This window comes from Ranitomeya variabilis, chromosome 7 (assembly GCF_051348905.1).
Source record: "Ranitomeya variabilis isolate aRanVar5 chromosome 7, aRanVar5.hap1, whole genome shotgun sequence".
In the NCBI taxonomy this organism is placed as follows: Eukaryota; Metazoa; Chordata; class Amphibia; order Anura; family Dendrobatidae; genus Ranitomeya; species Ranitomeya variabilis.
In genome coordinates, this window is record NC_135238.1 from 9,790,834 (window position 1) to 9,813,801 (window position 22,968).

Below are 22,968 nucleotides of genomic sequence, written 5' to 3' on the forward strand. Positions count from 1 at the left end.
GTCTCCAAGACTCCTCTCATGTTGCACCAGTTCTCTAGAATGCACTACCCCAGATAATCCAGATGGTTCCCATTATCGACAGTTTTAAGCCTGGCCTAAAATCACATCTTATTTAGGCCAGCTTATCACCCCCTAATCTAACTCTTCTCAGTTCTTTCTCTACTTTATTTCTTCTGGTCCCTTCTTTCATCTGTTAGAAAGATCGGATGAAGTGAGGATATCAATGACAGAAAATCTCATGTTTTATTACAGATGAGGAGCATTTTGTGGACCAACATCGAGAGGCTCTGATAGGACGGGTGACTCTGGTGGATCCGGTCCTGAAGGATCTCTACAGGAATGGTCTCCTGTCACGTGAAGAACGTGACCGCCTGAGCCGGATGAGGCCGTGCTATAAACAGATGCAGGAACTCTTCTGCTACGCTGCGTCCTGGGAAAGTGACAAGAAGGATCAGTTCTGGGACTCTCTGAGAGATCATAACCGGCCACTATTAAGAAGTCTAGAAAGAACATGAAGGAGAGGTGTTGTGAATTTGGATTCTGGGCTCCCCCGGTGGCCGCTTGTGGAATTGGACTTGTCATCCTCTTTCCTGTTTCACCTGGTTCCATCAGTAGTGGGTGTCGCTATTTAAGCTCATTTCTCTGGTGGTTTCTTGCCGGTCAACAATGTTATCTGATGCCTCTCAGTGCTTGTTCCTGCTTCTAGACAACTACTAGATAAGTTGGACTTTTGTCCATGTTTTGTTTTGCCTATTTGTTCCAGTTCACAGCTGAAGTTTTGTTACTGTGTCTGGAAAGCTCTCGTTGATCAGGGATTGCTACTCTGGCGTTATGAGTTAATGCCAGAGTTTAAGGTAATCTCTGGATGGTGTTTTGTTAGTGTTTTTCTGCTGACCATGAAAGTATACTATCTGTCTTCTGCTATCTAGTAAGCGGACCTCAAATTTGCTAAGACTATTTTCCTGCTGCGTTTGTTGTTTCATCTGAACTCACCGTCATTATATGTGGGGGGCTACTGTCTTCTTTGGAATATTTCTCTAGAGGTGAGCCAGGTCTTATATTTCCCTCTGCTAGCTATTTAGGTCTTAGGCCAGAGCTGGGCATCTAGCGATAAATAGGAAATGCTACCTGGCTATTTCTAGTTGCGCGGCAGGCTTAGTTCATGGTCAGTATAGTTCCATCTTCCGAGAGCTTGTCCCTCTATAGGCTTGCTATGATCTCTGCCTGCAGAGATCATGACAGTTTGACCGGCCAATAAAGTGTTAAAGACCCAGGTTGAGAAAGGAGAGTTATAAGAAGTCTGCTGGAATTTTTTTTTTTTTTTCCTCCGGTCAGGTGGAATCCTCGGATTGTCCTGGAGTGGATGCGGTGGTGGAGAGATTGCATCACATCTGGGGGCAGGTTATGGACAATTTGAAGTTGTCCCAGGAGAAGACTCAGCGTTTTGCCAACCGTCATCGTCGTGTTGGTTCTCGGCTTTGTGTTGGAGATTTGGTGTGGTTGTCTTCTCGTTTTGTCCCTATGAGGGTCTCTTCTCCTAAGTTTAAACCTCGGTTCATCGGCCCTTATAGAATATTGGAGATTCTTAATCCTGTTTCTTTCCGTTTGGACCTCCCTGCGTCCTTTTCCATTCATAACGTTTTTCATCGGTCGTTATTGCGCAGGTATGAGGTACCTGTTGTACCTTCAGTTGAGCCTCCTGCTCCGGTGTTGGTTGAGGGTGAGTTGGAGTACGTTGTGGAGAAAATTTTGGACTCTCGTGTTTCCAGACGGAGACTCCAGTATCTGGTCAACTGGAAGGGTTACGGCCAGGAGGATAATTCTTGGGTCAATGCATCTGATGTTCATGCTTCTGATCTTGTTCGTGCCTTCCATAGGGCTCATCCTGGTCGCCCTGGTGGATCTGGTGAGGGTTCGGTGCCCCCTCCTTGAGGGGGGGGTACTGTTGTGAATTTGGATTCTGGGCTCCCCCGGTGGCCGCTTGTGGAATTGGACTTGTCATCCTCCTTCCTGTTTCACCTGGTTCCATCAGTAGTGGGTGTCGCTATTTAAGCTCATTTCTCTGGTGGTTTCTTGCCGGTCAACAATGTTATCTGATGCCTCTCAGTGCTTGTTCCTGCTTCTAGACAACTACTAGATAAGTTGGACTTTTGTCCATGTTTTGTTTTGCCTATTTGTTCCAGTTCACAGCTGAAGTTTTGTTACTGTGTCTGGAAAGCTCTCGTTGATCAGGGATTGCTACTCTGGCGTTATGAGTTAATGCCAGAGTTTAAGGTAATCTCTGGATGGTGTTTTGTTAGTGTTTTTCTGCTGACCATGAAAGTATACTATCTGTCTTCTGCTATCTAGTAAGCGGACCTCAAATTTGCTAAGACTATTTTCCTGCTGCGTTTGTTGTTTCATCTGAACTCACCGTCATTATATGTGGGGGGCTACTGTCTTCTTTGGAATATTTCTCTAGAGGTGAGCCAGGTCTTATATTTCCCTCTGCTAGCTATTTAGGTCTTAGGCCAGAGCTGGGCATCTAGCGATAAATAGGAAATGCTACCTGGCTATTTCTAGTTGCGCGGCAGGCTTAGTTCATGGTCAGTATAGTTCCATCTTCCGAGAGCTTGTCCCTCTATAGGCTTGCTATGATCTCTGCCTGCAGAGATCATGACAGAGAGGTCTGGTGTTCGGAAGAGGTGGACTGAAGGCAAAGATTTCAAGGAGTTTTCAAATTTTAGAAAAGCGAACGCTAACAAAGCAAATAGTGGTAAAGAAACAAGTAGATATAGCACTCATCCTCCCCCGATGCAGCGACAACTGCCAGCAACCACTGCTCCAGTCTTTGGCTGCAGCGATGACAGAGAGATCAAAGCAGTGGCTGGACCGGGGGAGGGTGAGAACTTTGTTGTTTTTGTTTACTACTATGAGATTTGTTGGGGCCTAATTCTCTAAAAATGGAAACCCCCTTTAATTACTGTACATTGAGGATTTTATTGTCTGAGCTGCAATATTTCTTTAAAGTCTAATGGAAGCGGCCTGGATTTTTTGTTAGAGCGCCAGCTCCTGGGATCAGGGTCACGTAGACTGTCTAATATCTCAGGGTCTTCATACTTTGGTCCATTATCCGGGAAGTTCATGACTTTCTTGAAGTCTCTTACATCTTAAATGTGTCTAAAAGAAAATAAAACTTCCAGCGCAAATCTTACGTGTCTGAACGGTCTCTAATAACTGATATGGTGAACGGCATTCTGGGAATAGTCGTCTTTATACCGGACCCTCATCTGATGTAGGAAGAACTATCGGAAGCTATTCAGGAAAAATCACCTAATAAAAACTTAAAATCCAAAACCTGACAACTTTCTACAGACCCAGTACTCTTCACACCCAGTTTGCCGCCCCTGAATTAACCAGTTCATAACTGAGCCATTTACTCCCCTTCTTGACTAAGAACATCGATCGGATATTCAAATAATTTTGGCCTTTATCTTTCACAACACGGGCCTCATTTTTATATTCATTTTTATACTCCCTTTTTTTTTTTGCACTCAAATCAGGGAAAATATATATAGAAAAATAGGAAATACGTGTCTGATTTTTTAATTTTTAATTGACTATCAGAAAGGATCACTAAATTGTGTTCCCTCCTTTCCATGGTAATTATTTTTATACATTGGACACATTTTTTTCGATGGGGGTTGGGCTAGAAAAAGAAATTAAGATTGACGGTGTTCTTTTTTTTTTTTTTATTAAACATTTTCTGCTATTTTTGTTTTATAAATATGGTGCTGCCCCATAAATAAGATCTTAAAATGACACCTCCGTTCTCTCCCCAAATAATTTTAACACATCAATATATTTTTTGTTTTGCTGTTAATCCTTGTAACTAGGGCTGGGTATATTATCCCCAGTTACAGTAGAATGCGGCCTCCTGGCTACATAGTAGAGTTGTCTGAGTTTCCTAGGACCCAGCAGCTACTGCTCCCTCCCTGGACCTAGTGATCACATGTTCACTGGGTCCAGAGAAGGAAGCAGGGTAAGTGCTACTGTTTCCTAATCTGTACACATAAGTGCTGATTCAACACTGTGTATACAGAGATGGAGAAAATAAATAAATCGTGCTTATCTTCTGTCTGGGATGTCTGGCTGAGTGACAGCAGCTCCCCTCCCCCACAGCAGCACAATCAAATTCGGGTAGTGAGCAGATTGGTATGACGTCTTGTACCTCTTCTGACTATCTTGATTTTGAAGTTAAGGACTATGGAAAATCTAAATTCAGTCGTCTTCATTAAGAAAAGAGAAAAATCTAAAATTCTGCCCAAATTATCAATATTACATGTATGGCAGCTAGACTTGACGATGATTTTGTTGCCATCGGTCCTATATTATTTTCACTCCTCTTCAATTCAACTTTTTGAGGTGACAGGTTTAATCCCTTCACATAAATAGGTGATATTTATCTTATTACATGACGTGGTGCTGGTAGAGTGTAAAGGGAACGTGATCACAAGGGAATTTCTAAGAAAATAATCCTTTTGACATTAGCATTAGAGATATCTCCCAAAACTATTTATACAACGCAGGTTCCAGCTGGAAAGAGCCCTGTGATCCCTGATATTCAGCTTTACACTTGTGAAGAATGGACAACACAAAAAGAACAGAAAAATAAAGAAATCCAGAAAAGCAGAATTACACAATAACACATTTATCAAAACAAATATGATAGAACAAACTTTACATTATGACATAAAATAATGAACAATTATAGCAATAACATGTAGTAACCTGCACATCACATTCTCAGCATTTCACAGGGGACAGATCGGAAGAGACGACAGCGGAAAGCACAAGAAAAGCCGCCCGAGTCTCAGATCTTCTTACATAGATAAGTAAACAGATCCTGTATTATACCCCAGAGCTGCACTCACTATTCTGCTGGTGCAGTCACTGTGTACATACATTACATTACTGATCCTGAGTTACATCCTGTATTATACTCCGGAGCTGCACTCACTATTCTGCTGGTGCAGTCACTGTGCACATACATTACTGATCCTGAGTTACATCCTGTATTATACCCCAGAGCTGCACTCACTATTCTGCTGGTGCAGTCACTGTGTACATACATTACATTACTGATCCTGAGTTACATCCTGTATTATACTCCGGAGCTGCACTCACTATTCTGCTGGTGCAGTCACTGTGTACATACATTACATTACTGATCCGGAGTTACATCCTGTATTATACTCCAGAGCTGCACTCACTATTCTGCTGGTGCAGTCACTGTGTACATACATTACTGATCCTGAGTTACATCCTGTATTATACCCCAGAGCTGCACTCACTATTCTGCTGGTGCAGTCACTGTGTACATACATTACATTACTGATCCTGAGTTACCTCCTGTATTATACCTCAGAGCTGCACTCACTATTCTGCTGGTGCAGTCACTGTGTACATACATTACATTACTGATCCTGAGTTACATCCTGTATTATACTCCGGAGCTGCACTCACTATTCTGCTGGTGCAGTCACTGTGTACATACATTATATTACTGATCCTGAGTTACCTCCTGTGTTATACCCCAGAGCTGCACTCACTATTCTGCTGGTGCGGTCACTGTGTACATACATTACATTACTGATCCTGAGTTACCTCCTGTATTATACCCCAGAGCTGCACTCACTATTCTGCTGGTGCAGTCACTGTGCACATACATTACATTACTGATCCTGAGTTACATCCTGTATTATACCCCAGAGCTGCACTCACTATTCTGCTGGTGCAGTCACTGTGTACATACATTACATTACTGATCCTGAGTTACATCCTGTATTATACTCCAGAGCTGCACTCACTATTCTGCTGGTGCAGTCACTGTGTACATATATTATATTACTGATCCTGAGTTACATCCTGTATTATACTCCAGAGCTGCACTCACTATTCTGCTGGTGCAGTCACTGTGTACATACATTACATTACTGATCCTGAGTTACATCCTGTATTATACTCCAGAGCTGCACTCACTATTCTGCTGGTGCAGCCACTGTGTACATACATTACATTACTGATCCTGAGTTACATCCTGTATTATACTCCAGAGCTGCACTCACTATTCTGCAGGTGCAGTCACTGTGTACATACATTACATTACTGATCCTGAGCTACATCCTGTATTATACTCCAGAGCTGCACTCACTATTCTGCTGGTGCAGTCACTGTGTACATACATTACATTACTGATCTTGAGTTACATCCTGTATTATACCCCAGAGCTGCACTCACTATTCTGCTGGTGCGGTCACTGTGTACATACATTACATTACTGATCCTGAGTTACATCCTGTATTATACCCCAGAGCTGCAATCACTATTCTGCTTGTACAGTCACTGTGTACATACATTACATTACTGATCCTGAGTTACCTCCTGTATTATACTGCAGAGCTGCACTCACTATTCTGCTGGTGCAGTCACTGTGTACATACATTACATTACTGATCCTGAGTTACCTCCTGTATTATACTCCAGAGCTGCACTCACTATGCTGCTGGTGCAGTCACTGTGTACATACATTACATTACTGATCCTGAGTTACATCCTGTATTATACCCCAGAGCTGCACTCACTATTCTGCTGGTGCAGTCACTGTGTACATACATTACATTACTGATCCTGAGTTACATCCTGTATTATACTACAGAGCTGCACTCACTATTCTGCTGGTGCAGTCACTGTGTACATACATTACATTACTGACCCTGAGTTACCTCCTGTATTATACCCCAGAGCTGCACTCACTATTCTGCTGGTGCAGTCACTGTGTACATACATTACATTACTGATCCTGAGTTACATCCTGTATTATACTCCAGAGCTGCACTCACTATTCTGCTGGTGCAGTCACTGTGTACATACATTACATTACTGACCCTGAGTTACCTCCTGTATTATACTCCAGAGCTCCACTCGCTATTCTGCTGGTGCCGTTGGATCACCCCCAAGGGCTAGGGGTACTCGGTACCGGGTCTTTCGGTTCTCGGGGGGATGTCACCGTGGCTGACCCGGTCCGTGGCCCTCGGGAGGTCCGTGAAAAAGAGGGGAAAGGTCTTTAAAGGGGAAATGTTTGTGACGCCACCTGTGTTATTCGGTCAGGGTGACCGACGCTGCTTTAAGGGGTCCGCTGGGGTGATGTTATGGCAGCTAGATGGTATACCTTCCCACAGGTGAAGTGTATCCCCAGGGCTTCCCAGTGTGTAGATGGTGAATGGTGAGAGGCGCAGTGAAGAACGAGGACACAAGGTTGCAGTCTCTTTACCTTTTACTCAAGGCTTCAGCATCCACAGTCCTGAGCACCAGATCACAGGGCAGGCAGAGTCCGGCCGGTTTAAAGGCAAATCCAGAGTCCCCTTATCCAGGTGGATATCAGTAGTCTTCCTCTAGCGCTTGGTGTTGTAGTACCTTACTGCTGAGCCTCTCATAAGGTCCTCACAACTGTTGTAGATGTTCTAGATGTTGTGTCTCTCTCTGTCCCCCAGATGGATAGGACAAACCCGTATGACCGGTGGCCTGAGGCTTTTTACAGGGACTCTATCACGCCCCAGCCTCTCGTGGGTGCCACCTTGCCTCCTGGGTATAGGGTGGACAGATAACGTGGAATTAGCTGTCCTGCCGGTCTCTGGAGCAAGGCATAAAGGACTGTTGCTCCCTCGGTGTTCCGGCTACCGGATCCTGCGCCTCAGAAGGAGGTAGCCTGTGTTGGGCAGAACTCCTTCTGGTTTCCTCTCCTTTTGCTATGACTTCTTCTCACGCTTTACAATACAGTTCTCCTTCAGTGTCTCTTTCTTAGGGGCTGCCGCACAAGGGGCAGGTGCAGCTCCGTGACCTTCTGTCTAGGCCTCTGACAGGATCCCACCCCTGTCAGGGACCAACTACCTGAGCGGAGCTCAGCTAGCAGCTGCCTGAGTGAAGCTCAGCCAGCTTCTGCCTAACTTCCTATCCAGACCACCAGTTTTACCTAATTGTGAAGAGTGCCCTAATAAATAGGAGCATAGCTCCCCCTGGTGGACTGGAGTATGAAGTGTGTTGTGTGTTGGTGTTACCTGGTAAAGAGATCTCTTTTATTGTCTCCAAACGTAACATCACTCCCCCCCCCCCCAGAGGAGAATGATATTACTGCAACAACCGGGACCCTGGGGCGCTGTACAGTCACTGTGTACATACATTACATTACTGATCCTGAGTTACATCCTGTAATATACCCCAGAGCTGCACTCACTATTCTGCTGGTGCAGTCACTGTGCACATACATTACATTACTGATCCTGAGTTATTTCCTGTATTATACCCCAGAGCTGCACTCACTATTCTGCTGGTGCAGTCACAGTGCACATACATTACATTACTGATCCTGTGTTACATCCTGTATTATACCCCAGAGCTGCACTCACTATTCTGCTGGTACAGCCACTGTGTACATACATTACATTACTGATCCTGAGTTACATCCTGTATTATACTCCAGAGCTGCACTCACTATTCTGCTGGTGCAGTCACTGTGTACATACATTACATTACTGATCCTGAGTTATATCCTGTAATATACCCCAGAGCTGCACTCACTATTCTGCTGGTGCAGTCACTGTGCACATACATTACATTACTGATACTGAGTTATTTCCTGTATTATACCCCAGAGCTGCACTCACTATTCTGCTGGTGCAGTCACAGTGCACATACATTACATTACTGATCCTGTGTTACATCCTGTATTATACCCCAGAGCTGCACTCACTATTCTGCTGGAGCAGCCACTGTGTACATAAATTACATTACATTACTGATCCTGAGTTACATCCTGTATTATACCCCAAAGCTGCACTCACTATTCTGCTGGTGCAGTCACTGTGTACATACATTACATTACTGATCCTGAGTTACATCTTGTATTATACTCCAGAGCTGCACTCACTATTCTGCTGGTGCAGTCACTGTGTACATACATTACATTACTGATGCTGAGTCACATCATGTATTATACCCCAGAGCTGCACTCACTATTCTGCTGGTGCAGTCACTGTGTACATACATTACATTACTGATCCTGAGTTACATCCTGTATTATACCCCAAAGCTGCACTCACTATTCTGCTGGTGCAGTCACTGTGTACATACATTACATTACTGATCCTGAGTTACATCCTGTATTATACCCCAGAGCTGCACTCACTATTCTGCTGGTGCAGTCACTGTGTACATACATTACATTACTGATCCTGAGTTACATCCTGTATTATACTCCAGAGCTGCACTCAGTATTCTGCTGGTGCAGTCACTGTGTACATACATTACATTACTGATCCTGAGTTACCTCCTGTATTTTACTCCAGAGCTGCACTCACTATTCTGCTGGTGCAGTCACTGTGTACATACATTACATTATTGATCCTGAGTTACATCCTGTATTATACTCCAGAGCTGCACTCAGTATTCTGCTGGTGCAGTCACTGTGTACATACATTACATTACTGATTCTGAGTTACCGCCTGTATTCTACCCCAGAGCTGCACTCACTATTCTGCTGGTGCAGTCACTGTGTACATACATCACATTACTGATCCTGAGTTACATCCTGTATTATACCCCAGAGCTGCACTCACTATTCTGCTGGTGCAGTCACTGTGTACATTACATTACTGATCCTGAGTTACATCCTGTATTATATCCCAGAGCTGCACTCACTATTCTGCTGGTGCAGTCACTGTGTACATACATTACATTACTGATCCTGAGTTACATCCTGTATTATACCCCAGAGCTGCACTCACTATTCTGCTGGTGCAGTCACTGTGTACATTACATTACTGATCCTGAGTTACATCCTGTATTATATCCCAGAGCTGCACTCACTATTCTGCTGGTGCAGTCACTGTGTACATACATTACATTACTGATCCTGAGTTACCTCCTGTATTATACCCCAGAGCTGCACTCACTATTCTGCTGGTGCAGTCACTGTGTACATACATTACATTACTGATCCTGAGTTACATCCTGTATTATACTCCAGAGCTGCACTCACTATTCTGCTGGTGCAGTCACTGTGTACATACATTACATTACTGATCCTGAGTTACCGCCTGTATTCTACCCCAGAGCTGCACTCACTATTCTGCTGGTGCAGTCACTGTGTACATACATTACATTACTGATCCTGAGTTACATCCTGTATTATACCCCAGAGCTGCACTCACTATTCTGCTGGTGCAGTCACTGTGTACATACATTACATTACTGATCCTGAGTTACATCCTGTATTATACCCCAGAGCTGCACTCACTATTCTGCTGGTGCAGTCACTGTGTACATTACATTACTGATCCTGAGTTACATCCTGTATTATATCCCAGAGCTGCACTCACTATTCTGCTGGTGCAGTCACTGTGTACATACATTACATTACTGATCCTGAGTTACATCCTGTATTATATCCCAGAGCTGCACTCACTATTCTGCTGGTGCAGTCACTGTGTACATTACATTACTGATCCTGAGTTACATCCTGTATTATATCCCAGAGCTGCACTAACTATTCTGCTGGTGCAGTCACTGTGTACATACATTACATTACTGATCCTGAGTTACATCCTGTATTATACTCCAGAGCTGCACTCACTATTCTGCTGGTGCAGTCACTGTGTACATACATTACATTACTGATCCTGAGTTACCTCCTGTATTATACTCCAGAGCTGCACTCACTATTCTGCTGGTGCAGTCACTGTGTACATACATTACATTACTGATCCTGAGTTACCTCCTGTATTATACTCCAGAGCTGCACTCACTATTCTGCTGGTGCAGTCACTGTGTACATTACATTACTGATCCTGAGTTACATCCTGTATTATATCCCAGAGCTGCACTCACTATTCTGCTGGTGCAGTCACTGTGTACATACATTACTGATCCTGAGTTACATCCTGTATTATACCCCAGAGCTGCACTCACTATTCTGCTGGTGCAGTCACTGTGTACATACATTACATTACTGATCCTGAGTTACATCCTGTATTATACCCCAGAGCTGCACTCACTATTCTGCTGGTGCAGTCACTGTGTACATACATTACATTACTGATCCTGAGTTACCGCCTGTATTCTACCCCAGAGCTGCACTCACTATTCTGCTGGTGCAGTCACTGTGTACATACATTACATTACTGATCCTGAGTTACATCCTGTATTATACCCCAGAGCTGCACTCACTATTCTGCTGGTGCAGTCAGTGTGTACATACATTACATTACTGATCCTGAGTTACATCCTGTATTATACCCCAGAGCTGCACTCACTATTCTGCTGGTGCAGTCACTGTGTACATACATTACATTACTGATCCTGAGTTACATCCTGTATTATACCCCAGAGCTGCACTCACTATTCTGCTGGTGCAGTCACTGTGTACATACATTACATTACTGATCCTGAGTTACCTCCTGTATTATACCCCAGAGCTGCACTCACTATTCTGCTGGTGCAGTCACTGTGTACATACATTACATTACTGATCCTGAGTTATTTCCTGTATTATACCCCAGAGCTGCACTCACTATTCTGCTGGTGCAGTCACTGTGTACATACATTACATTACTGATCCTGAGTTATTTCCTGTATTATACCCCAGAGCTGCACTCACTATTCTGCTGGTGCAGTCACTGTGTACATACATTACATTACTGATCCTGAGTTATTTCCTGTATTATACCCCAGAGCTGCACTCACTATTCTGCTGGTGCAGTCACTGTGTACATACATTACATTACTGATCCTGAGTTACCGCCTGTATTCTACCCCAGAGCTGCACTCACTATTCTGCTATGAATATTAGCTGTATAGTTGGAGTTTCCTGTATTCTGTCGATTGCAGGGTCCTTATCTTACTAACACAATGTACTGTCATCAGTTCCCTTTGATGGTCACACACCGGGCGTCATTGACTAGGGGCCTCATACACAGTTGAAAGTTGTCCAAAGTGGCCAAGTTTGACCATTAAGAATGATTGTCGGCTGCATGAGTGACATTAACCATTATTTGCCTGACGAACGTTCGTTATCGGACAAAAGAATGATCGGACATGTTGGATATATTTATATATATTATAATCACTGTCTGTAATATCAAATGAATAAAATCTAACATGGCTGATTATTGTTATTACGGCTGACATACAAGCGACAGGTGACTTCCCCACCATTGCCCAGTGTGTCCGTAGTCCGATGGTCTCCGCGGTCTCACTTCTCCCTCCCGATCTCCTTGATGGTGGTCTTATGGTGCAGCCTCACAGCCTGGTAGAACTTGTCCTTGTCTCTCCGGCTCCAGCCGTCCACAGACGTGAAGATCTCCCTCATCTTCTCCTGAGACGTGGGCTTACTCCTCACCATACTGCAGGCTTCTTCTGACAGCAGATTCTGCCTCCTGAGCTCGTCCAGGATGGGCGCGACGTGTCTCACCTTCTGTATTAGGTCTGTACGATGTTTATCGATGAAGTGTTCTGCAGGATCTGCGGCAAATATCAGAATATAACGACCACCATCCCACAGATGTCACCTACACCTGCCTGCCTCTTTACTGGAGGTCTGCACCTGCTTCTCAGGTCTCCTGCTGGGTAGTGGAAGGCTCCTAAACAAGTCTGTGCACCCTGGAGGGGCAGTCTGCTGTACAGCAACCACTTCTACTCAAATGTCGGTGGATAAAACAACGTCTTCTCCGTACATTTCTTACAGTTGATGCCTTATGCCATTTCGGGGAGGTGGTAACTTATTTTGGGTGAGTTGCGATAATAATGTAGGACGCTAGATAAAGAGACACGAGTGTCAGCGACAGGAGGATATAATGGCGTTACCTCTCTGGGCGGCTTCTCCTGACAGTTCTTCAATATCTGCTGTGAAGAAACAGAAAATTGGTGTGAACAGGAGCTGAAATCTGTGCAGACGGCTCCCACCATTGTGGACCCAGACCAGAGACTTCAGGGCCTAAACATCTTGTTATCCCATATAAGAAGATCAATATATAACTTAAGGCCAGTAATAGCTGGGGCCCCTGTTGCAGATTTTGCTTCAGCTACAAATTACATCCCCAGATCCTAATTGTGTAAATGCCGGACAAATCTAATACCAAAGGGAACATGTACTCAGAGAATGATGGATTCATAGACCAGACTTTTGTGTTACATAGGGATTTTTTTCATACTACGATCTTTATAAAAAAAAAAAACTAAAATAGCAATCTCACAAATTTTCACATTGGCCATTGGGGTTAATTTAGACTCATACTTCCTGTCCTGTACTATGTCTGATAACACCTCTATATACAGCTCACCTCCTCCTCCTGTACAGTGACTGATAACACCTCTATATACAGTAGATAACACAGGATCCACCATTCACAATAGGTGATGTCACAGCTCACCTCCACCTCCTCCTCCTGTACAATGACTGATAACACCTCTATATACAGTAGATAACACAGGATCCACCATTCACAATAGGTGATGTCACAGCTCACCTCCACCTCCTCCTGTACAATGACTGATAACACCTCTATATACAGTAGATAACACAGGGTCCACCATTCACAATAGTTGATGTCACAGCTCACCTCCTCCTCCTGTACAATGACTGCTAACACCTCTATATACAGTATATAACACAGGATCCACCATTCACAATAGGTGATATCACAGCTCACCTCCACCTCCTCCTCCTGTACAGTGACTGATAACGCCTCTATATACAGTAGATAACACTGGATCCACCATTCACAATAGGTGATGTCACAGCTCACCTCCTCCTCCTGTACAGTGACTGATAACACCTCTATATACAGTAGATAACACAGGATCCACCATTCACAATAGTTGATGTCACAGCTCACCTCCTCCTCCTGTACAATGACTGCTAACACCTCTATATACAGTATATAACACAGGATCCACCATTCACAATAGGTGATATCACAGCTCACCTCCACCTCCTCCTCCTGTACAGTGACTGATAACGCCTCTATATACAGTAGATAACACAGGAGCCACCATTCACAATAGGTGATGTCACAGCTCACCCTCCTCCTCCTCTTGTACAATGACTGATAACATTTAACATAAAAACCTGATTTAATCAATAGGGTATTTACTGATGACACATTCCCTTTAAGTGAGCCACCTCAGAAGCTGCAGTATCTCCCACACCAGGACTACTGTCAGTGCGTACAGGAGATCCTGCAGGTCACTACTTGTGGTGGAGCCATCTCCTGATCACCCCGGGACATGGCAGGACGAGAAGGCACCTGATCACCCCGGGACATGGCAGCACGAGAAGGCACCTGATCACCCCAGGACATGGCAGGACGAGAAGGCACCTTATCACCCCGGGACATGGCAGGACGAGAAGGCACCTTATCACCCCGGGACATGGCAGGACGAGAAGGCACCTGATCACCCCGGGACATGGCAGGACGAGAAGGCACCTGATCACCCCAGGACATGGCAGGACGAGAAGGCACCTTATCACCCCGGGACATGGCAGGACGAGGAGGCACCTTATCACCCCGGGACATGGCAGGACGAGAAGGCACCTGATCACCCCGGGACATGGCAGGACGAGAAGGCACCTGATCACCCCAGGACATGGCAGGACGAGAAGGCACCTTATCACCCCGGGACATGGCAGGACGAGAAGGCACCTTATCACCCCGGGACATGGCAGGACGAGAAGGCACCTGATCACCCCGGGACATGGCAGGACGAGAAGGCACCTGATCACCCCAGGACATGGCAGGACGAGAAGGCACCTTATCACCCCGGGACATGGCAGGACGAGGAGGCACCTTATCACCCCGGGACATGGCAGGACGAGAAGGCACCTGATCACCCCGGGACATGGCAGGACGAGAAGGCATCTGATCACCCCAGGACATGGCAGGATAAGAAGGCACCTAATGTGATGGGGCACACTCTGCGCACACACGGCCCGCACCATAATACATGCTGGAGATAAAGCCGCCATACCTCTGGTTAGAAGTCCCTTCCACAAAAGTTCTGAGTCCAGACTCTTTTCTGTCTTCACGTTCAAAGAGATCTCCTCCGCGCTGTGGGAGATATTGATTTCACTGAACGGGTAATCTTCCATTTCTTTATGAGTCGTGAACTGCAAGATCTGCGAGAAACAGGACAAGACTCCAGTTATTCTGAGCCACCGGAGCGTCGACAGAAAAAAAAAAAACATTTATGACATTGGAAAGCTTCAGTTTTAGTTAATCTGCACATAACGTCTGCTGCGTCCCACGACCCTGATACTGTTACCTTAGGCCAGATGTTAGAGGTTGGCTTCCCGCTGATGATGTAGTTGGTTTTGGTGAACAAATTGTTGATTGCTCCGGGTTTATTAATGTTCTTAAACCCCTGAAGTTCCTTCAAGTCATCAAGTGTCTGGGAATTAAAAAAAAATGTTCAGATCAGCCACATGACAGAAATATAGAGTGAAATGGAAATAATAGCCGGTGAATGTAACCTCTACTGCGGGTAAAATCCTAAGAGACGCTGTCCTGGAGTATGTCACCAAGACCCAGCATCAGCACGGGCTTATGAGGGATCGGTTCCATCAGACTCATCTGATCGGCTTCTAAGAGGAGGTACGTTCCACACTGGACCAGGGAAGTGCAGTGGATGTTGTCTATATGGACTTTTCAAAGGTGTTTGATACGGGGCCACATAAAAAATTGGTATATAAAATGAGAGTAGTAAGACTAGTGGAAAATGCGTAAAATTAGTTTAACAACTGGCTCAGTGATAGGAAACAAAGGATGGTGACTAGTGGAACATTGGATTAGTGGATTATGTAACAGTGGGATATCACAGGGGTCAGTATCGGGTCACAGGGGTCAGTATTGGGTAGCACAGGGGTCAGTATTGTGCCCTCTTCTTTTTAATATATTTATTAACGACCTTGTAGGGGGCATACAAAGTAGAATTACAATATTTGCAGAGGATACTAAACTCTGCAGGGAAATCGTCACAGAGGAGGAAAATTTAATGTTACAGATGGATTTATATAAGCTGAAACATACCAACTGAAGTTTAATGTAGATATTTGTGAGGCCATGCACTTGGGTATAGAAACTAAAATGTATAATTATGTATGAGATTGTAAAACACTGGGTAAAAACGTCACTGAAAAAGACTTGTGTGTACGGGGGGACATCAAACTGAGCTTTAGTGACCAATGCCAGACAGCTGCTGCCAAGGCTAATAAAATAATGGGATGCATTCAAAGAGGCATCGACGCTCATGACAAGAACATGGTTTTGCCCCTATACAAGTCACTAGGGTGGACACACTTAGAATACTGGGTACAATTTTGGTCTCTTGAGTATAGGAAGGACAGCGGTGAACTAGAGTGGGTGCAGAGAAAAGCGTTCAAAGTTAATAAGGGAACAGGTGGTCTGCAGAAGTCAGGTTATCAACAAACTTGGGGTTATGCAGTTTGCCCAGTTGTGAAGATAGATAACCCTCATCCTATAGATATGCCATAAATGTAGGAGACCTCAATAGTCCTGTGTAATCATTGGCGGAGGGTTTCCATAGATGAGTTGGACCTGATGTGACAGTGTAACCTCCTGCTTATTAGCCGCGTTCTGCCATATTACACAATGATGCTCCGAGCCATGACGTTACCTCCAATCTGTGTCTGTCGGCAGGAATCAGGTAGAGGTGAATCCTGAACTCCTTAAGTTTATCGTTGTCGGCACAGAGCACCCGGCCGTATAGCACAATCTTCCCATTAAACGGGTACGGCTTCTTTCTCCTCCAAACAGATGTAACATATTCCCCAATAGGAGCAACGCAGGAGAAAGTGGGGTGCTCCAGGACCACATAGGAAGGGTCAATGCTACTTGGGGTTCTCAGGGAAACTTTACCGTCTTTTAAGTGACCGATTTTAATCATCGATTTGTCTCTAAAACCTGTAAATAAGAAAGGAGAATTAATAATTGTATCAAGGCAGCGCGAGAGAAGATCAGCGCCGGTGGAGCCGCTGACCGCAACTAAAGAAGGAGACCGCAAGACCCGACATGGAGACACTGTAATATCCCAGGGCTCGGCGGTCAGGCGCTGCAGTGATTGGCTGCAGTGGTCACATGCTGTAGACGCAATCACCACTGCAGCAATGGCAACCAAGGCCGACGGGCCGCATCGGAGGCAGCCTTACCGTCCAGACATACATAATGTGGCAGGTAGACGGCCGACACTTCGCCAGAAATGACTTGGACGTTGAATATGGGACCCAGCAGTTCATATCCGTGTCCCTGGATCAGGCGGAAGAACTCGTCCCCATACTCCAGTGAATACTCCAGGATCGCTTCATTCTCCACCTCGAACTTTACACCAGTTTCTTGGCAATAGAATATGGACTTGACACCGGCATCGACGTTCAATTCAATCCTTAAAAGAAGGAATTTCCATAAGTTCTCGGGGCGTCATTTTCTGTTGGGGTTTTAAAATATTCTATTTTGTCATCTTTTAAATATGAATGTGGCGGCAGCGGCGTATTGTTCAGCGAGTGTTGTGCAGGGGTCCGAGGCTCTCATGGTAAATGTGCTGAACGCTGTCATGATACCAAACTGCAGGGAAATCTGTCAACAGGTTGCCTGCTGCATTTTCAATAAGATAAGTGTTTTATCAGCAGGAGATTCTCACTACAGAACTAGGTGCCTCGTGCCTCCTGGTCCAACCACACTCACACCACTGATTAGCAGTTTTCTATCCCTCCAGAGTGTACACAGAAAGCTGCTAATCAGCGGTGTGGGTGGAGTTATTTAGAGAAACCGACAAATCAGTGGTGTGGGCGGAGTTATTTAGAGAAAGCGGCCAATCAGTGGCGTGGGAGGGGTTACACACAGCTCAGCATTCCGAGCTCTGCGCCACCTGCATCAGAGAACACTGATTGTATCACAACTGTAGCACCCAGTAAGCCGAGTGATACATCGCCAGTATCAGGGTCTTTGTACAAATCCATTGAGAAAAAAACAAATCTTTTCGGGTTGTGACATTTTTTACCTGTATCTGTTGTGGCCGATGACTTGTGCTTCTAAACCAGAAAGTTCAGTGACCTAAATCAGGAAAGAAAATACCAAAATTATATGAAGTTGCATCAATAAAACAATATGTCCTATGGTTGGAGATCAGCGATGTCCCTGTCACCCGTCGCACAATGATGGCGGAACCACACAGGGGTCATTAGTAGTTTTCCTAATGTTAGATGAGATATAATGGCGGTGTAGCCGCACCATGCACCCGGCTGACCTGCGGATACTCTGGTATCTCATTATTAGTGGCTGGTCTTATACTACAACCCAAGTGTTACATTGTAGAAGGAATCATCTTAATGAAACATATTTATAGGGTAATCTTTGGCCATGGAGTTTGGCAGCGAGAACGATCCTATCACCCAGTGAAATCTTTGCCTCCATCAATGGCTGCGGTTCTGATGCTGCTGGTTAGAGGATTGGATCTTGGGCTATAAATGGCGTCTTCCATGGCCTTTAAATGTCCCTTCTGAATGGTTTTCCAATGTACATGTGGCAGACTAGTGGTCATTGCACTTAGGTGAAGTTGTCGGGTTGAGGCGTCCTGAATATCTATTATGTTGACCCATCTCTATGTACCGTGCGTTTGATGGGACTGTCCTGGTGTTTGGCACTGAGGAGATAGTTTGTTCTCACCCAAGAGGTTCCAGGAGCTCGGGGGACAAGGCATTAGGTGTGTGGAGACTGAGCAGAGCCGTATGGGTGGGTATGTCGGTGTAAGCAAGCACTCCAAGCATCGCTCCATTCGGGGTCAGTGACAGAGGGCATGCAGGCAGGTTGGATCTTCATGCCATCTACGAGCCTGCCATGCCGGAAAGGACAAGTGTACTCACTAAATGGTGCAACGCATCTGGTTTACATAGGCGTTTGTCTCTGGGGAAGGAACCATTGCCCAGCAGTAATGATTTATAGAAGAGCCTCCCATGTGGCCGGACTGTGCCAGAGAAGGTGAGAGGCCTACCAGTATCATCCAGAGGGTACTAAGTGAGTATATCCCCCCTGAGCAAAGATAAAGAAGGTAAAGAGCTGCCAAGACTGCGACAGACAACCACACCCAAGATGGCATGAGCCCTAGGGCCGGTGAGCCGTCAGGGAAGTGCCACTACCGAGTGCCAGTGACTGGCAGAGGATTATCCTGGAGGGACTGGGTCCTGAAGAAGGACAGCAAGGCCAAATTACTGGACAGGAAAGAGACTTTCGCTATCGTCTGTGAAAAGTTCCATGCAGCGATTTCTTTGTGGGTCCAACCAAGTAGATGAGCACCAATGCCTCAATGTTCTCCTCCAGACCGAAGTGGGAAATCTCCCTGAATAGGACATCCAAAGTTTTCCATCAGTGACGCACCCTGACACACTGCAGGCCTGATAATGTGACCCTTCAGTGTGCGTCGTTATGGACCGTGTAGAAATCACTAGGGCAAGTGACATTCATATAGTATTTCTTTACCTTTACTGGGGGTCCGGCTGCCATCTTCTGTCCAGCAATGAGCTTTGTTGACGATGTGCCGACTGTTGTTTCTCGGCACGGCTCTTTCATGACGTGTCAACAAAATCTGCAAACCAGAAAATAGTAAAAATTCTCGCTAACATCGGTTACCTAAATTGTTTAGTTTTGACTTTGCACTTCAGGTTTCTAACTCGCTGACATCACCGAGGAGGATCATCATTGACTACACATCATCATTGACTACACATCATCATTGACTACACATCGTCATGGCACATACAAAACCTGGGATAAAAAGACTGCAGTGAGAAAATAAATGGTAACGCATGTAAAAAAAAACATAGGGTATGTAGTTATCAAAGAAATGTAAAGCCATCCCACTGCGACAAGGTGAATCCAATCAGGATGGTCCCTAACTCTAGGGATTCACCTCACTATGTGCCAACCAGGTCTCAAAATAGAAGGGGGTCAGAACAAGACCAGTGGCTGACTGTAATGGGACCTGCCCATGGAAAAGGTGGGTATAAAGGTGCACAATCCAGTGGGGGGGGAGGGTCACAGACCCTCAAATATACTGGGTACAAAAAGCTGAAGCAAAACCAAAAATAAGGCCACCAAATAGCAAGGCGAGTCACTAGCGTCAGGGACCATCCAGATTGGATATACCTTGTCGTAGTGGGAAAGTTTTTGCACTTTTTTTTATAACAAATTCCACTATGCTTTTTTTACTTGTGTTACCATTTCTTTACTTTAATCATTTTTAGACGAAGAGTTCCTTCCTGACAACAAATATGACAATCAGAAAAAAAAATCCCTGAATCAATGGTCCCAACTGCAGAAATGTAATCTCCATAGTGCACCTGCTTTTACAGTAAAGAATCCCCATCCCCGATGATGACAAAAACCTTGAAAAGTCGCTACGTTTTTGCATAACACAATTGAATCAGTTCCGCTGAAATGGGCGGACTGGGGGAGAAGCGAGGGCATGGCGGACAATACTGCGAAACACCATGTTTAAACACCATATTGCAAGGCTCGTTAAAGGGTCAATATTGACTTTTAGGATCGCTGCTTCCAATAGGTGGCTCTAGAGTTCAAGTCCTCTTCCTCTCTGAAGAGACAATTTGCATATTAAATTTCCCAGAGGTGCGTGCAAGGCGTTTAAGTCTCCTCATACTGGCATGCCAGAGCTGTCACTCTCCACGAGGAGAAACCTTACCCCTTAGATCCCACTATATGACATATGACCACTATAGTCAATCGCGGGCTGTATTGGGGCCCCACTGTGGTCAGGTCTATAGTGGTCACATTTCAAGAAAAAAATGTTGAAAAGATGACATTAAAGCAGATAAATGGAGGATAGCTATACCCTCCAGTGCACCGCAGTGACATTAATACTTGGATCTCAGCTCCCAAGCAGGAAATGGAAGAGACTGGAAAGATTACACAATATATAGGCGACAACACCTATGTACACGACATGACGGGGTCTAGGAAATAATATGGAAACGAACCCGATCGTAAATACACTCTATTATATACCGTATGTAAAATAGCAAATGTAAGGAGCAGCATGTAGGAGCCCAGCAGGGCTGGGGCAAGGAGGTCCCACCAGTAACTAACAGCCCAGCGCATACTGTAAGGACTAGATGTAATGTCATAGCACAGATAAATCACAGCTTAGAAGAGAAGATTAGTATTAGAGGATCTGAGAATACAGAAAAGCCACTGTTCCAAAGTCCTAATACAATATGCAGCCAAGACTCCTCCGTGCAAGGAAGCCACGACAGGACCACCAGGGAACGGTCAATGAGACTACATAAAAGGTAAAATAATGCCCCATGTAGAAAGAAGACACTAACAAAAGTGACAAATAGATATAAAATAATACCGAAGAGCAGCCAAGTAGTGGTCAGAGATTATAAGACCCTCCCTGGAAACAGAGACCCCAAGATAAATAAAATTATACTTACTGGTTTAAGCCAGAAAATGAAGCAGTTGAGTGACTGCTTGGGTATATAGGCACATAAAGGAGAGCCACGTAGCCACAAGGTGACCTCACTCACTGGGAGGTGTTAGTGGTAGGATAGGTGGAGGTGGGACAACCATCGCTCCTCCTCAGATAATAGAAGAGGTTTCTCGGAGGACCTTCCTCACCCCACGCAGGGAAGGGACTAGGAATGGAGGCAATGTCAGTGGTGGGACTGTAGGTGCCCGTACTTCTTTATGCTACATTCATTAGCTGTAATTATAATTCTGAAACATAAAGTGTATTTTCTCTGCTCTCGTGACTCTACCAAGAAAATATTCAGAGATCTGACTACAGGATACAGCAACCAATAAAGGATGTATGGGATCCTGACGAAAAATCTGTAATAAGACCCCCATCTAGGATGTGACATCTCTAATACTGGCCTCTTTATTAGCTTTTATGCCACTTTTAGTCACCATGGCCTGAGTTAAAAAAGGTAAGGATAGAAAAACTACTTTTATTTAGTCATGAAGAGAGAGGTTTAAGTGGGGGACATAATTAAGTACACTGCTCAAAAAAATAAAGGGAACGCTAAAATCCCACATCCTAGATATCACTGAATTAAATATTCCAGTTGCAAATCTTTATTTATTACATAGTGGAATGCGGTGAGAACAATAAAACATAAAGATTGAAATAAATAAAAATAAATGTCACTTGGAGGTCTGGATTTGGAATCAAAGTGGAAAATCAAATTACAGGCTGATCCAACTTCAGTGGAAATGCCTCAAGACAAGGAAATGATGCTCAGTAGTGTGTGTGGCCTCCACGTGCCTGTATGACCTCCCTACAACACCTGGGCATGCTCCTGATGAGGCGGCGGATGGTCTCCTGAGGGATCTCCTCCCAAACCTGGACTAAAGCATCCGCCAACTCATGGGCTGTCTGTGGTGTTGGTGGATGAAACGAGACATGATGTCCCAGATGTGCTCGATTGGATTCAGGTCTGGGGAACGGGTGGGCCAGTCCATAGATTCAATGCCTTCATCATGCAGGAACTGCTGACACACTCCAGCCACACGAGACCTAGCAGTGTCATGAATCAGAAGGGACCCAGGGCCAACCGCACAATGGGTTTCACAATGTGTCTGAGGATCTCATCCTGGTACCTAATGGCAATCAGGGTACCTCTGTGAGGCTCTCCTAAGAAATGCCTCACCACACCATTACTGACCCACTGCCAAACCGGTCATGGTGGAGGATGTTGCAGTCAGGAGAAAATTCTCCACGGTGTCTCCAGACTCTGTCACATGTGCTCAGTGTGAACCTGCTCTCATCCGTGAAGAGCACAGAGCGCCAATGACGAATCTGTCAATATTGGTGTTCTCTGGTAAATCCAATCGCCCATCATGGTGT

General features: G+C 45.0%; 2 protein-coding genes across 5 annotated transcripts in view; one reads left to right on the forward strand and one right to left on the reverse strand.

Moving 5' to 3' along the window:
- The window catches only part of LOC143785188 (apoptosis-associated speck-like protein containing a CARD), a 17,491-nt gene extending 14,101 nt beyond the window's left edge, over window positions 1-3,390 (forward strand). The window contains exons 4-5 of the mRNA XM_077273900.1: window positions 253-522; window positions 2,667-3,390. Of these exons, the coding sequence (XP_077130015.1) occupies window positions 253-515 (263 nt within the window). The 3' untranslated portion in view covers window positions 516-522; window positions 2,667-3,390. The remainder of the gene's footprint in view (window positions 1-252; window positions 523-2,666) is intronic.
- The window catches only part of LOC143785187 (NACHT, LRR and PYD domains-containing protein 1b allele 3-like), a 22,263-nt gene extending 504 nt beyond the window's left edge, over window positions 1-21,759 (reverse strand). For 2 of the 4 annotated variants that reach the window (XM_077273898.1, XM_077273899.1), the window contains exons 1-8: window positions 21,554-21,756; window positions 19,581-19,686; window positions 18,106-18,158; window positions 17,258-17,490; window positions 16,726-17,012; window positions 15,355-15,480; window positions 15,061-15,208; window positions 12,898-12,936 (exon numbers count right to left, since the gene is read on the reverse strand). In XM_077273898.1, coding sequence (XP_077130013.1) covers window positions 12,898-12,936; window positions 15,061-15,208; window positions 15,355-15,480; window positions 16,726-17,012; window positions 17,258-17,490; window positions 18,106-18,158; window positions 19,581-19,670 — 976 coding nt within the window. In that variant the 5' untranslated portion in view covers window positions 19,671-19,686; window positions 21,554-21,756. Of the gene's footprint in view, window positions 1-11,721; window positions 12,556-12,897; window positions 12,937-15,060; window positions 15,209-15,354; window positions 15,481-16,725; window positions 17,013-17,257; window positions 17,491-18,105; window positions 18,159-19,580; window positions 19,687-21,553 lie in introns of those variants that run through there. The other 2 variants (XM_077273897.1, XM_077273896.1) reach the window with 2 other exon arrangements.
- Between the last annotated feature and the right edge of the window lie 1,209 nt (window positions 21,760-22,968).